Source organism: Anas acuta, chromosome 20 (genome assembly GCF_963932015.1).
Source record: "Anas acuta chromosome 20, bAnaAcu1.1, whole genome shotgun sequence".
In the NCBI taxonomy this organism is placed as follows: domain Eukaryota; kingdom Metazoa; phylum Chordata; class Aves; order Anseriformes; family Anatidae; genus Anas; species Anas acuta.
In genome coordinates, this window is record NC_088998.1 from 5,321,809 (window position 1) to 5,336,545 (window position 14,737).

General features: G+C 51.6%; 1 protein-coding gene and 1 long non-coding RNA gene across 7 annotated transcripts in view; one reads left to right on the forward strand and one right to left on the reverse strand.

Annotated features, from left to right (window-relative positions):
• Positions 1-563: 563 nt before the first annotated feature.
• On the reverse strand, positions 564-11,513 carry LOC137842862 (uncharacterized). Of its 4 annotated transcripts, none has more exons than XR_011089255.1 (4): positions 11,250-11,513; positions 9,986-10,130; positions 8,469-8,863; positions 564-6,245 (listed from the first exon to the last, which is right to left on the reverse strand). It is a non-coding gene; the product is annotated as an uncharacterized lncRNA (long non-coding RNA). The 4 variants fall into 4 exon arrangements; XR_011089254.1 differs by lacking the exon at positions 11,250-11,513 and adding an exon at positions 10,301-10,436; XR_011089253.1 differs by lacking the exon at positions 11,250-11,513 and having other exon boundaries at positions 564-2,118; positions 3,475-6,245; positions 9,986-10,276.
• COL27A1 (collagen type XXVII alpha 1 chain) overlaps positions 5,259-14,737 on the forward strand; it is a 152,713-nt gene continuing 143,234 nt past the window's right edge. Inside the window, exons 1-2 of one of the 3 annotated variants that reach the window (XM_068657457.1) lie at positions 5,259-5,393; positions 9,094-9,392. In XM_068657457.1, the coding sequence (XP_068513558.1) occupies positions 9,337-9,392 (56 nt within the window). In that variant the 5' untranslated portion in view covers positions 5,259-5,393; positions 9,094-9,336. Of the gene's footprint in view, positions 5,394-7,539; positions 7,982-9,093; positions 9,393-14,737 lie in introns of those variants that run through there. The other 2 variants (XM_068657458.1, XM_068657456.1) reach the window with 2 other exon arrangements.

Sequence of the window (14,737 nt, forward strand, 5' to 3'; positions counted from 1 at the left end):
TTAATGTGGGTGGAGAGAGAAGGTCAGCAAAGCAGTTTGTCATGGAGGCAAAAAGCCTCTCTCTTGCTGGTAGGGCTTTACTGGTCCAAGGAGCTGCACTGGAAAGACTGTTAGCTGTGGGGCTACGCTGGTGAGAAGTCCTGGTGAAAGCAGGGCTTGTTGTGACAGCTAGAGAAGTCGGTGCGAGGCTTTCTGTTGGCCCTGAGAGGCTTTGGACAGGATCTCCATGCTGGGAGAGCTCAAGCAATGCTGATTGAGTTGTTTATACTGTATCTAACCCGCTGCAACACGAACCATTTGTCATTCGGCAAGTTCATCCTCCATCAGGGCTGAGCTGATGGGGACGGGCCAGCCCCTGATGTACCCAAGCCTGTGTCCATCAGATACCTTGGGGAGCAATGCAAAGGCTCCTGAGCTTGTGGTTCTGAATGGAAGATCCCACTGCGAAGCTGACCTGATGCACACCACGCAGTACGACTGCACTTAAGTTACAAGGAAAATAAATAAATCCCCCAAGCTCTGAAAGCAAGCAAACAAACAAACAAAAATTCTCTTCCATGAAACCTGTTTCAATCATTTCATTTTATTTTCCTCTCCTCCAGGGAGGAGGGGATTTAATTCACCAGTGGGTGTATAAATATTGACTTGATTTTTTTTTTTTCCTTTTGGAATTGGAGGAGCCGAGACACAACCGAGTCTCTTATTAGTTCTTACCCAAACATAAGTAAATACAGTCTTTCTGCAGTGGCTCCAGTTTGGAGAGCTTTACCAAATGCTATTGCTATTGAAGTGGAGAGAGAGAGCAAGAGTGTGTAGATGTGAAGAAGTGTGTTTGCTGGAAGAAAAAGAGCCTATTAGCTTTGAAGCAGATTTGTATGCCCTCGGTTAACATACCGAGTATGTCAGAAGAGAACTTCTCGGTGAAAATGGGCTGTGTTTCTGCTTTATGTGTTAACAATTCAAGAGGAGTATGAAGAAATCGAGCATTGTTCTGCTCTAAGTGGCACAGATTGCGTTTCAGACGGTGCAGATAAAGTGCTAGGAATTGTCTGCTGTACTCCAGGAGATGTATTTGAATTGGGTGTTTAATCAGCAGCATTTTTTTTTACATGGGACTTTTCAGCCAGATAAAACTAAATGATCTCTAACGAACCATACATCTGGATGACTGCAGGTTGTGGTGAATGTAAAAGCTGGTTGGGAAATAGATTTACACTTTTTCTTGCAGGAGAGGCTGCTGCCAACTGCACAGTAAAGTAATAACAGTTTGCTGGCAGCGATTCGTGTCTGAAGGTCTTAAACCTCTTTACACATACAACAATCTATATCACAAGCTTCACTTGGGAGATGAGAACGTAACAGCACAAAAGCAATGGCTTAAGTTGCTTCAGGTCACCCTGCAGGTCAGTGGGATAGTGAAAACCAACCCCGAGCTCTGCTGAGATCTGGGTTAGCTGTCATCCCTCAGCCACAGCCCCCTCCAGGCAGGGGAGAGCCCGACCACAGCTCCAGGCCAAGCAGCTGTTGAGAAAGGAGGCAACTCCTCTTCCTCACCAGGCAGCCACATCGCCTCGCATTGGAAGCAGCGAAGCACAGCCACGAGCAGCTGGTTGCAGCAGTAGCTGCCTGCAGTCACTGGAAGTGGTGTCAGGGCAGCACGTTTTAGCTTGGTTAAGCAAAGAGATTCCCTGCTCTGGTTCAGTTGTACCTGGGAGTTACTCTTAGACTACACAAATCAAGTTGTTTTGATGTTGATGCTTCAGAATTTAGTACAAGTTTTTGTTTAACATACATGTGTACGTGTGAGGAGCTGTCTCATCCTTGTCTCTGCTTAAAAAAACAAAAAGTGTTTCTGGTGCCATTAGTGAGCCCAGAGCAGGGTGGAGTCCAGGAGATGCTCAGCTCCGTCCAGTCTCGCCGTTCCTTCATTTTGCCATGTACTTATTTCCACTTCAGTTTCTTCTGCCACAAGGCAGGTATGATTTCCCTTTTACAGTGAGCTGCTCCCGCAGCTCTGCCCAGCACCAGGACACAGGCGTTGTCCTTCCTACAGCAGCTGGAGCTGACAGTTTTCCACTTTCAACATCAAATCAGACACTAAAAATTCATCATGTTTTACTTGAAGAAAAAAAAAAAAAAAAAAAAGAGAGAGAACATTTGTTTTCATTTTGTTTTAAATAGTTTTGCCTTAAACATTGTGTCATAACAAAAAGTTGCTTTGGCTTTTTCTAGGCTCTTCTTCCTTTCCCCTTCCCATTGAAACTGCTCAGAATCTGACTCAGGCTTTGTTTCAGTCTGTCTGTCGTGCACAGAACCAGACGTTTGCATTGCATCCTGCTGCCTGGCAGAGGCCAGGGTCCAGCACTGCTTTCTGCCTTCCCGTTGCACTTGGCCAAGCTCCGCATCCCCGCGTGCAGGCACCCGACTGCACAGAGCCAGCGGCACCTCTCAGACCAGACGTCGCACATCTGAGTGGTCAACACCTTCCAACATTTGTTGCCTGCAGCCACTAGTATTGGTCTGCTGCATTCAGAACAGGTCAGGCTGCTTGTGCCTAAATCAATTCTGCACTCCATGTGCTTGCACAAGCAGTGATCCGCACCCACGTCACTGCTCCTGGGATGTCCAGAAAGCTGACAGCATGCTAGAAGTGGGCAGTGCAGCCCAAAATTCAGAAGCAGTGTGCATGTCTGACTTGCAGAATTTTGACTTAAGTTTTAAACACCAGGTTGTGCTCCCTGCCACAGTAAAATGCTGTTGTAGCAGCAACCATGGTGGTAGTTGTCCTTAACCTGAGGGAAATGATTTAGATCAGCAGGCACTGGTAAGCACTGGGGTACCATCCATCCCTGCTGCAGGAGACGGCGCTCTCAGGGTGGTTCTGTTTCATGAAGAAAAGATGTGCTGTTTCTTTAGAGAAATATCCTGTTACCTGACCTGGCCCAGTTCAGCACGTGTCCACCTCCACCAACCCATCGGGGTCGTTTGGCATGCCGGTGGGAAAAGCATTTGTGCTTGCTGGTGCATTACTGCATTTAACTAGCAAACCTCCAGACGGTGGAAGAATTACTGCTCCACGGGCAGCAGCCCAGTGTTGATTTTGATGGTGGACTGGGTTTGTGGTTGTTTTTTTGTTTTTTTTTTTTCTATGGAGAGAGGGGGAAATTGGCCTTGGTTATCTGCTATGCAGCTCAAAATGTAGCACTGGATCACCATGCAGTGCCAAAACCGTTGGAACAGCCTGGTCTGGTGCTTAGATGTAGGGACGCTGCTCAGAACTTGTATTTTCCAGCAGCACCAGTGACTGAATAATCCCTAAACAAAATTTAGGAATCTGCTTAGGACAAACAAGGGAATGGGATATTACCAAAACCAGGCAGCCTTTGCCTGGTACCTCAAATGAAGGCAGTCAGGGACTAGGAGCTGTACTGTCTTACCCTGGAAGCATGCAATGCAAAGCCTGTTGTGGCTTACCTGTCAGTTTGACACCACATGCTTGTAACATCAGTTGAACTATCAGCTTCGCAGCCATCTGTAACACTGCAGTTCCCTGAATGTCTAAATAGAAGCGTATGGCAGGATTGTAATCAGCAGTCAGCATTTCCTTAGGAAGGGTGGGCTTGGACTTGTATCGCTGCATTGTGTTTCCTTTCATTCCGATGGAAAAAGGCTCAGTTTAATGATTAACAGCAATTCCTACCTCTCAGCCAGCTGGGCAGCCCAATGTGATATGGCATAGCCAGAAAGCACAGAAAGATCAGTCTTTGCCAGACATGGCATCCCCGCAGCACCGGTCAAGAGACAAAAGCCTTTAGTGTTCCCGAAAAGAATTTAAAACATTTTACATCAAACGGCTGCAGAAGTTCAAACATGTCACCGCTAGCCTGTGGCACGGGGTGGGATGGGGTTTGTCAAGCTGCTGAGAGGGGGGAAATTGCACTGGGTACTAACTTGGTTGGATATTTGACTTCTGAGTTTTCTGTACATCCCCTGTAGAAGTGATATTCTCCATAGTGAACAAGAAACATAACCCACAGCAGCTTTTGCATCTCAAAGTAGATGTCAGACAACAGTCCCTAAAATCAGAACAGAACTGCTACATGTTCTCTCCTCAGCTGTAGCCTCATGTTCTTACAGAGGTAGCTGAAGCCAGACAGAGAAAACCAACAGGTGAATTGGCTGGACCCCAGCTGGGCCAGCTTTTGCTTTCGTGGAGTCCTTGATTGCGCCATGCACGGAGAGCCTTCTTGTCAGCCACCTGAAGCTCATCAGCAGTTTCTGCTCATGCCCAGGTCCCTTAGCATAGGAAAGACTTGAGTTCAGGGCTTGGACTAGTGCCAGTTTGCCCAAACAGAGCTCACAAGCATGAGAAATGGCAGTATGGTCATGTTAAATATGGGATCTGAATGAAAAAGTTGTGTTGGGATTAGGAGGACCTGAGTTGGACATCGCTTCCCTGCAGCAGAGGGGCTGGGCTGGTCCCAAAGGCAGCAGGAGGGGCTGTGGGTGCTCACTTTGGTGCCAGTGGCCTAGTACAGCCCTGAAGGCAGGGCCCTGTGTCCCCAGCTCTCTGGGGGCTCCTCAATGCTCAGGCTGCTGGCATGCGACATGGCTGCCAGGTCAACCCCGGCCTAGGGCAGCCAGGTGCACCCCCTGCTGCTGTGTGGGCTGGGGCTGAGTCCCGGTTCTGTGGGGGGTTAATCTTTTGTTCCTGCTGGGTTTGCAGGAGTGGATCCATCCTTCCTCTGGAACTCTGCTGTGGGCAGTGTGTGTTCCTGGGCCACGCAGAATGGCCACATAACGTCACCACAGGGCCGTCATTCCTTCATGGCAGTCACTTGCCGCAGGGTGGGTTCCCCTTTCCCTATGGCTCCAGCAGTCCTTCACCAGGCACCAAGGTTAGATGGAGCAGATCCTCAACCCAGAGGGCAGTGAAAGGCTCTTTATCCCATCTCGCCTTTGCCTGTTTGTTTGATCCCTCCCACAGGCTTTTCCTGTGCTTGGGGTTTCACACCGCCCGTGCCTTCTGCCCGGTCATGCCACAGCCCTCAATCTGAATAGGGCATTTATCTAAATATATCCGGACACATCCCTGTAATTCCTGGTGACTACTGGGGGCAGCGAGGGATGCGGGACACTCTCCCAACTTGGGCGAAGGTAAGAACGACCGAGCTGTTATTCAGTGCTGTCCCCTTGCAGGCTGAGCAGGAGGGCAGGCACAGGTTAGTGCCTGGGATTCCTCCAGTCCTCGGAGCCAGTGCTAGGAACTGCGTGATGCCGCCTCACCACAGCCCCTAGGTGCCTTCACGCCTGGTTTTCCAAGAGGAGCGAAGGGACGGGGCGGTATTAATGAGGGCCTTGATGCTCAACCAAACTACGGACCCAGAGGAGAGGTGGGTGCGGGTTCTTTTGGAAACTGGCTAAACACGGATGAATATTTTAGAGGTTGTATTTGTTCAAGCAGTAATGACATGCTGCTTTTTTTTTTTTTTTTTTTTTTTTTGAGAGGTGTGTTTTGTCAAAAGCAAGTGTTCTGTTCCCAGCGTCGTGTGGTGTGTGGTGGCATTTCCTCCTCCCCTGTACTTTTCTTATTTTGGCTAATTAAACTAGGGCGGTCAATTCCCTTTTTTCCTTTTTTCTTGCCTTTTTTGTATTTTTTTTTTTACATTTCACTGCTGTGCTGATTTACTTGAGTTTATTTAGTATTTTAAAATGGCTTCTATTTAAATGTGGAAGGAAAGAAAAATAAATCTGCTAAATATATTTCTATTCAGATCATATGTTGTGGCTTTTCTCTTTTTGAAGAATGAGGTCTAATTTTTGAACCTGAATTCACTTGGCACTACTCTTGGCTTCAGCAATGTTGGGTTTCCTTTTGTTTTAAACTAATTCCCTTTTTCCTACTGCTGGGCTACATTTATGTCTGCATGCTAGCAAAGCTTTTATGCATGTGTTTGGTTTGAAACCATTCATATGAGCAAAGTTAAGTACGTACATAAATATTTGCAGGTTGGGGCTCCAAGTGTGTTTCGTTGTGGTCTCTGCAGCACTACGGTCCTGAAGCTCTGCCAGTCCTTTTGCTTACTGCTTACCTGTCCCTGCTGCATCTGCGTGCATCTTCCCAAAAAGCTGCAGCACGCCTTTTTGCTTTCATTTCTGTCCCCTTGCTCTGGGAAGCTGGACCCTTGTTGTTCTCTGGGATAGTACGGTTTTCTTTGAGGGGAAGGACGGTTGCTGAATACTTGCTGGTTTTGGAAAAGTTAGAAATTAGAGAAGAACAGTAGGCTACAAGGCACAGTCAACAGCACAGGAATTTCCATGCGTTTCTTTGCAAAGTTATATTCATATACATGTATAATAGCTAAAGCTTTAATTGTAAAACACTCTAGGCTTGGCTAGAATATGTTTCTCAGCAAGGAATGCATGACTGAGAAACATGGAAAAACAGCTGGGGAAAAAATAGCTGAGAAAATAGAGTTTTATGTGGTTTCTGACACACTGTGTGACTACCTTTTGTCCCTCAAGTCGCAGTCCTCAGAGCTGGTCTGGGTGGGCTGTCTGAGCTCCTGGGACTTCAGAGCACTGCGACAGGTCTGTCCGTGCACAGGAGCTCCCAGCAAGTGTTTGGGCGCGTAACGTGGCTGCATGCTTCTGGGAAAGTGTCCCTGAGGAAAGTGGACTGCGAGGCTGTTACTTATTTATCCCAGTCATAACACTGCTTATTTCAAATTCCTTTGTGCTTTATTGTTATTGCTTAAAGCTTCCTCGATAATAGCAAGCGAGAAAGAAAAATGCAGATGTTTCAGAGCAAAGGTATGAATAAAATCTCCTGCCTATAGAAACTGGGAGATGCAAAACCACAGTCCCTGCAAGCAACCACGACTCAGCCAAATGTCTGTATTAAAGAAAAGTGCTCAGCATGCCTGGTAACAGGAGACGTCACAGGAGGTCTGAGCTCTGGTGGAAACCTTAACTTTTGGCCACACTGAGGTCACCTTTTCAAGTAAAACCTGCAGTGCTGAGTCAGGCCAGCGGCTCCTTGAATTTTCTGCTCCCAGCAAAACCTTCACATTCAGGGACTCGGTGGGACAGTGTTCATCCTACTTGCAGCTGGAGGTTTTTTTTGAGGCGGTGTATCAAGGTTAGGGCCCACAGCCAGGTGCTGTGGTTCTGCCTAGTCCTTTCCCCCATCTCAGGGGGCGTGCAGCCCCCTACCCATGTGGAGCAAACACCGGGGCTGGCTCAGCACCTGCAGGATCCAACCTTTGCAGCGTAACCCTGGCAGCCCAGGCACCCCAACCTGCCCTCCTTGCCCCCAGCTCTGCCGGGCAGCCTCCATCCCCCCCCCCCCCCCCCTTCACATCCCTTGCTGCAGGGGTGCCCCAGTGCCCCCCTGCCCGCAGGGCAGCGCTGAACCTGCCCCTCGGAGGCTGGATCTCCTCTCATTAGCTGCTGTTTGCTGAAATCGGATACCTGGGGCACCCCAGCCAGCCAGCGGAGTCCCCTGGCTGCAGCTATTTAAAAGGACAAGGGCAGCCTTATAATTTCCACCTCTCTCCCATCCGTGTCCCTCCCGCTCGCAGCCCACCTTCCCTCCTGGACCCGCGGGGCCCCTGCCTGCGTGCGCCCCGGGGAAGGATTACCTGCTGAAATTTGGGGAGAATTCGGGTTACCTGCTGAATCTGGGGGGACCCGGCCCTGCCAGGGAGCCTTGGCTCGGCCAGGGGCCCTGAGCCTGGCAGGCACCCCCTTGGCTCCAGACACCTTGGGACTGAAGGGGAAGGAGGCAGGAAAGGGTTTGGGTGCTTGTGTTTTTTTTTTTTTTTTTCTTTTGTGTTTGCTCCTTTTGCTTTTTTATTTTTTTTTTTTATAAGTAGTATTATTTTTTAAGAAGTAGACGTTGTTGTAAGCTGCTGGGACAAATGAATGCCAATGAAGGTGGGGCTGCAAGGAGACGTTGCACAGCCTCCCGCCTCACCAAGTAAGTGCCCAAGGCAGCGACGCTGTGCGAGGGGCAGGGCTGGGGGGCACCCGGGGGCTCGGCTGCACGAGGGGACCCCCAGAGCTGAGGGCTTTGCCGTGTCCTGGCGTGGACAACATGGACAAGAGGGACCTGCCTGTCACCTTGGCTGCGCACGGTGGATGGGGTTTGGGGGGGGGGATGGATCCTGGCTTGGTGGGGTTTTGCTGGAAGAGTCCAGCACAAAGTCCCCTCTCGTGGCACAGCCGCCTGGGTGGGCTTGGGATCTGCTTTCCTCTGCTGGGCTTCACGTAAGGAAACTCCTAACCCCCTCCCAGCCCCTCAGGCTCCAGCCTCCATCACCTGGCGGTTGGAGGAGAGGGGGTCTGGGGATGCCCCCACCCGGGTCCCTTCACTCCCTCCCCGTGGGATCAGGACAGGGCGAGGAGGGGAGCGAGGGGCTCCTGCTCCAAGCACCACAGCCACGGGGAGAAACCACATCAGGTACCTTGTACCGTGGGTCCATCGCCGTCCCGGTGTGCTGGGCCAGAGCTGCTTTGGGCAGAGGGTTCGTGGCCGGGCAGGTGAGCATGGCCAAGCAGCCATCTCCATCAGCAGCCTCCCCCAGAGCTGGGCCTTCCTCCACGGAGTCACCCTCTCCTGCTTTGTGCAGCCTGGAAGGGGTCTTGGGTTACTCCCCTGCAGCTCTTCTAGCCTAAGTTTCAATTTTTTATTTATTTACTTTGTATTATTTTTTGCAAGTGCTTCAGTACTACAGAGGAGGGCAGCAGAGAGAGGCAGCAGGGACATCCTTAAATAATTTTCATTTCTGAAAATCTGCCTTTTCCTCTTCTCTCTAAGTCCAGAGGAGAGATCTTTGGGGGGGTGGGAGGCACATCTGCACTGCAAATAAAAATAATAATTACAACCACCAACCAAACCAAAAAAAAAAAACAAAACGTAACAGCTAAGAAAAAATACACTTTCAATCAAGGATTTTGGAAACCAGGGATCACAGCAATTGTACTATTAATAAGGAGGAAAAAAAAAAAAAGAGAGGCAAGAAATCCAGCGACCATGGGCCAGCCTGGCTTCCTAGCGTGTACTTTCTGTTCTCTCTCCTTTCTCCCAAGGTAATTGCAGTCTGCCGAGAGGGAGTTAAATGGGATTAAAAGATCTGTGTAAGCAAAAGGACCCAGAAGAGAAGGAGGAAGGAGTGAGCCGTCCGGGCCAGGGGGTGTCTTTGACACAGCTGAGCCCCTTAGAGAGGCAGAGAGCTGAGCTCCTGGGAAGGATGTACCCACAAACCGGCCTGTTCCCCTTTTTCTGATGGATTGCCGCAAAAATTGCCCGAAAGAGACAATGCACTAAACGTGATGGAGCCGGAATCAGAGCCGGTCTCCAGACTCAGAGCTACAGCAGCAGGCAGGGGGTGAGTACAAAGTCCGACTTCTCCCGGCGCTGGGGAAGGGCATCCCGGGGGGAAATGGGGGTTTTGGGGGGCCGGGGGAGCCCGAGGGGTGCGGGCGGGGAGAGCGTGCCCGGGAGGGAGCCCCGCTCCGCTCCGCTGTGCTCGGGGCGGCTGGGGATGGGGTGGGGGAAGACATTCCTGCTGCCAGGGGACGATGTGAAAACTCCTGGGCTGCAGAGGAGAATGGGCTGGGAAGCGGGGAGGCCACGCTGGAGCGGGAGGGTGGGAATGGGGCTGGGGTGTGGGGTCGGGGCTGAGAGCGCCTCGGTGAGGAGCGGAGCTGGGGGTCAGGGTGCTGGGGACGGCAGGAGGAACCCCAGCTTCCCAGCCCTGGGGAAAAGGAGCTCCCAGTATGGGAACTGGTCCTGGGGGTGGGCCACCCCAGTGCGGGTGCTGCACCCGCATCGAGATGCAGCAGCAGGCGATTCCACCTCCCCGGGGTCCCCCAAGGCACCTCCACCCTGGGCAGGCACCGGGAGGTTCCCAGCCCCACTGGGGAGCAGGCTGGGAACGCTGCTCCTTGGCCCTGCAGCGCGGGACGGGGGCACGAGTACCTGGAGATCGCCACCGCAGTCCTCCGAAAAGTGGGAGAGCCATGGGGAGGGCTGGGAGGCACGTCCAGGGAGGCAGGCGGGTGCGTGGTGGCATGTTGGTGTGCTTCGTGTCCACGCGCACAAGGCTATCTTCCCATCTCTGTACCTACAGGGACATGAAAAATGAGGGTCCCCACCCTGCCTGTCCTCTTTCTCATGCAGCCGGGGCCAGCTTTGAGGATTTTCATTGTTAAATTTGTTGTTGTTGTTATTTTGCTGGGGACTAGCAAAGGGTTAAGCCCTCTGGTTGCGTTGTCGGATGTAATGATGATTTACCGACACTCCCTTGGAAGGACTGGGATTCTTCTGCCTGGCAGTTTGAAAAAGTTGTGTACAGGATCCCTGCACTTCTGCCAGACCGGGACGGGCTGTGAGATGGGGGGAAAGGACGGAAACAGGGCAGGGGGATTTGGGGGCACCCCCCCTTTCCCCGCCTGCACCCCGAGGTCACCCCGCTCCCCGCAGCCACCCCGTTAGCGCGGTGCCGGAGCTGGACAGGGATGAATGTGCAGTTTCCTTTGTAGGCTCAGCACACGCCTGCCCTGCATGCGTGTGTCTGTGTGTGTAAAGTTATGTGGCGGGGTCCGAACCGCTCCCACAGCCTGCAAGCAGCTCTCCTCGGGAAGTTGGTGCATGTTTGTATGCTCACAAGGACTGAGCGTCAGGGCTTTGGGGCTTTTTCTGGCCGGACGTGGCTGTGGTGTGTCTGGAAATGCTGGTGACTGCACCGTCCCCCAGCTGCACCTATTGAACACTGGGTGCTCTCTGGAGCCCAGTGCCTGCCTGGGAGCGTGCGAGCGTGGCTGTGTCCCAAATGGAGAAGTGGACAGGGGAGGACAGGGGGATGAGGACTGCTTTGGGGCACCAGGAGCAGCGCTACGAGGCAGCGAGGGGCAGGGCCGGGTGCTGGGGAGACGCTTGGCACAAGGCGAGGTCCCTTCACGCTACCTTGGGGGCATGGTGGCCAAGTTAACCGCAGTCTCACTGCAGATGGGGACAGGGGGACCTTGTTTGAGTCCCAGGGCACGTCAGACCCCACTGAGGCCGGGGCGAGGAAAGGGGCGCCCAGTGGGGGTGCGTGCTTGCAGCAGGGCTGGATCTGCCCTCGCATCTCTGTGCCCCAGGCTTACACCACGCGAGGTGCCACGGAAATCTACGCTGTGGTCTCTTCTGGTGGCTCAATATGTGCGCCTTTTGTTCCCAGGATCTGCTCGGGGTTAAATACCTTGCCAGTGTGCTGCTGATCCGTTCCCTCCTCGGCAGAGGTCGCTTGCTGCCCTTCACATTATCTCCCGATGGGCTTTTCGGTGCTGGGCTCCCACTTGCCCGGCGGAGCTGTGTGTGCATCCCCGTGTCCCCACAGCTGGGTGTTCCTCTTGAAGCCTGTAGGCTCGGGGAGGGTCCTGGGAGCCCGAAGCTGCTCACCAGGACACCCTGGTGCTGCAGAGCCTGCCTCGGGGTGCTGAGCGTGGTGCTCCTGAAGGCAGCCCCTAACGGGAACCTCCTGGTGCCATCCCTCGGGGCACTGGGTCCCCACATGTCCCAGTGCCCCTGCAGCATCCTCTGGAGTAGGGCTGGTGGCTGGAGAGCTGCTGGACTGTGGGACACCCCCAGATGGGAATGGCAGTGGAGGGGAAGCAGCTGCAGAGTGAAGGAACCGAAGCCGCCTGCCCAGGCAGCCAAAGCCTGTAAAACTAGGAGAACACAAAGCTTATGGGCTTTGAAAACTTAAAATGTTATTCCTGATCGTTTCTGTTGATGCATTTTCAGTGCACAGGCTCCCCGATACCACAGAAGAAGGTTTTGCACTCTGCCATTCATTGAATGTGTCCAAGCCGTAGCACTCGTGCTCTTTAGCTGCATCTGCACCAGCCCGGCCCCTTCCAGCCCCAGCCTCCTGCTCCCGAGCCTCAGCTCGCCCTGCTTGCTGCTGCAGCCCCAGGTGGTGGCCCTAATGTTGTGCTGGGGCTGCCTGGCCCACCCACTGGGCCCCTCACGGTGGTACAGCATCCTTCTGGTGCCCCTGGGGAGGTTGGACTTAGTGGCAGGGCAGCCCTGGAAGGGATGGAGGAAAGGCCGGCTCCTGTTTCAAGGGGAGATGATGGCCCTGCAGGCAGGGCAGGTGATTTGGGACAAATTAGGGCAATGCTGGGCAAACGGTACAGGTGGGCTGGTACCTTGGGGTGAAGAGGAGGCAGCGGCACAGACTCTTGGAGCTGTGACCCAGGAGGGAAGGGCAGTGGTGTGGCTGAGGTCCCGTGCCCAGGTTCCCCTCTGCTGCCACCTCGATGTGCCACCCTAACAGAGCCCCAGCTTCATCCCCTTTCTGCTTTGGGCTGCGGGGATAAAACTGCCCGGCTTCAAAACACCACGTTACGTTGCGTTAAAGACCAGGGGACGCCCAGGTCTTGCAGTAGCGAGTTGTATGAAATTTCTAAATAGAGATTTTTTTTTTTCTTTCTCTCTCTCTGACAGTTTTTTTGGGGGCATGAGTAGCAATGATGGACACTTAGTGAAGTGCAAATGGAAACAATGGGGAATTCTATACAGCTCTGCCAAACCCCATTGACAAAATGAAGGAATGCAAAGGCATTTGTTGGAAGGACAAAAAAGGAGTTAGATGACAGATCACGCTTAGCACTTCTGTTTGTCCAGGGCTCCAGTTACTAGCTGCGGACACAAAGGGAAGGGCCGCAGTGAGCGCTGTCACTTTGCACAGCAGCAAAGCCAATAACCCGGGCAGTGATGGTGAGAAAAAGGAGACTGAGCAGCACGTTGTCAGGAAACATCCCCTGTTGTGGGAAGTTGCTGGGGGTATCCAGAAGGGTGTTTGGGTCATCCCAGCCTCATCAGTCGGTCTTGCATCTAGCGATGAGGAAGCAGGTTGTCAGCAGCAGGAGCTCAGAGAAGCAATGAATACATCAATTCCTGGTTAGGAGGACAGGGACCAGCTCTTTGAACCCCATCAGTCCTTGGTCTGCAGGTAACAGCATAAACCTATGGAAAAACAGCACGAGGTGCCTGGAGGAGGGAGGGTTGGCCACACTGGTGTTTCATCTCCACATGCTGTGTACGGCAGGTCTGCATTACCCTCATGGAGAAATGCTACATGGAGCTAGAGGCATGGGGGGAGCAAATACCAGGCCTGTATGCACCCACACCTTCCTTGTGCCTGGCTGTTCAGGCTGTGCTTGGGCCCTGCTGCAGTATCACTGCCAGGCACCGAGGTCCCTCCCCTCTGTGAGTGCGATTCCTCCCTTTCATCAGACCCTGATGGATCATTCTTCACTGCCAGGGGCCTCCTCCTGAGCAAGCAGCAGCTTTTTCTGGTCCACAGTTGCCAAAGCCCTGAGATAGAGCTCTACAGGCACAGCTCGGAGGCTGTTTTCACCCTGAATTAAGATGAGATTTGACCAAAATGGCACTGGAGAAAGCCTGGGAACTTCTGGTTTTGCACCCGTGGTCCAAACCCTGGGGCAAGGGTGCAGTGATTGGGACATTCCTGTTTAGGATCCCCACAAGGATGGGTGCAAGTCTGGCTGAGAGAGTCCCATCTGGGCTCCTGTAAGAGTGGTGGGGCAGTCCTTGAGACCTTCCTTTGAAACCTGTTTTGTGAACTTGTTGCTGGATGATATTTTGGGGAGCTTTTCTGAACGTTAAAACCTTACAGAGAGAGGCACTGCCTTACATTTTCCTTGATACTGGCAAGTTTTAGGTAACTCTTAGATTTCATAATTTAAAATGGCCATGAAAACATATCTGTCTGGACCATATCTGCTTCTCTGTTTTTTCCTTTTTTCTTAAAAAAATAAAAAAAATAAGTGTAGGTGCTGAATGGGGGCTTAAAGTGAGTACAGTTTCAGTCATCTCAGACACGCTCCCCTTAGCATGCTGAGTTTTTCAGCAGAGCCTGGGTACACCAGGCAAAATCTTTGACTGGAGGTCAAAGCTGGTTAATGCTGCAAAAAAAGGGTCTAGCACAGAATGATGCAGGGCCAGAACAGGGACATCCACATAATGATAGGTTCCCATCCCTCTCTCCTGAAACTGAGGGTGAGAGAAGAAATACCATAGTTGCCAGGGTGATCTAGTACAAGATGAGATTTCTACCTCAAAAAGCAGGGAGTGGAATCGATTCTATGGTGCAGTTTAAAATCTCAGTACGTAGGCTGTGATTTTTGTTTCCTGTTGGCTGCCAGAACTGCTTGGGAGTCTTATAAAAAGTCACCTACAGTCATGTGCACGGGATCTTAAACAACATCTACATTTTCTCTTGTTAAGAACTCTTGTTTGTTCTGCAGCTAGAAATGTAGATTTGCCTTCCTTGAAAAGCAATTTTCAGCATCCAGCTGGCTTTCTAGTCTTTTGGACAGGAAAAAAAAATACACCTGAATGGAGGAGAGTGTGGGGGGAATCGTTTTTCCACTCTGCAAGAATGTTAGCAGTTTCAAAGACATCTTGCACTGTAAATGAAAGCAAAAAAAAACCCACTGTTTTGGACCCTTGTAACATTTTGTTCAGCTTCAACCCATCATCTACTCAAACAAGATGTAAAATATTTTGGACTTCCTCTTTTGTTTTTTTAAGCAAAATTTTTAATTAAAGAATGCTGAAATTGTGCCAACCAATTACAGAAATTGCAAAGTGTAGAATTAGCTGATCGATAAGCGTTTTACAGATTGCTTCAGCTTTGTCAAACTTGCACTTTTTTAT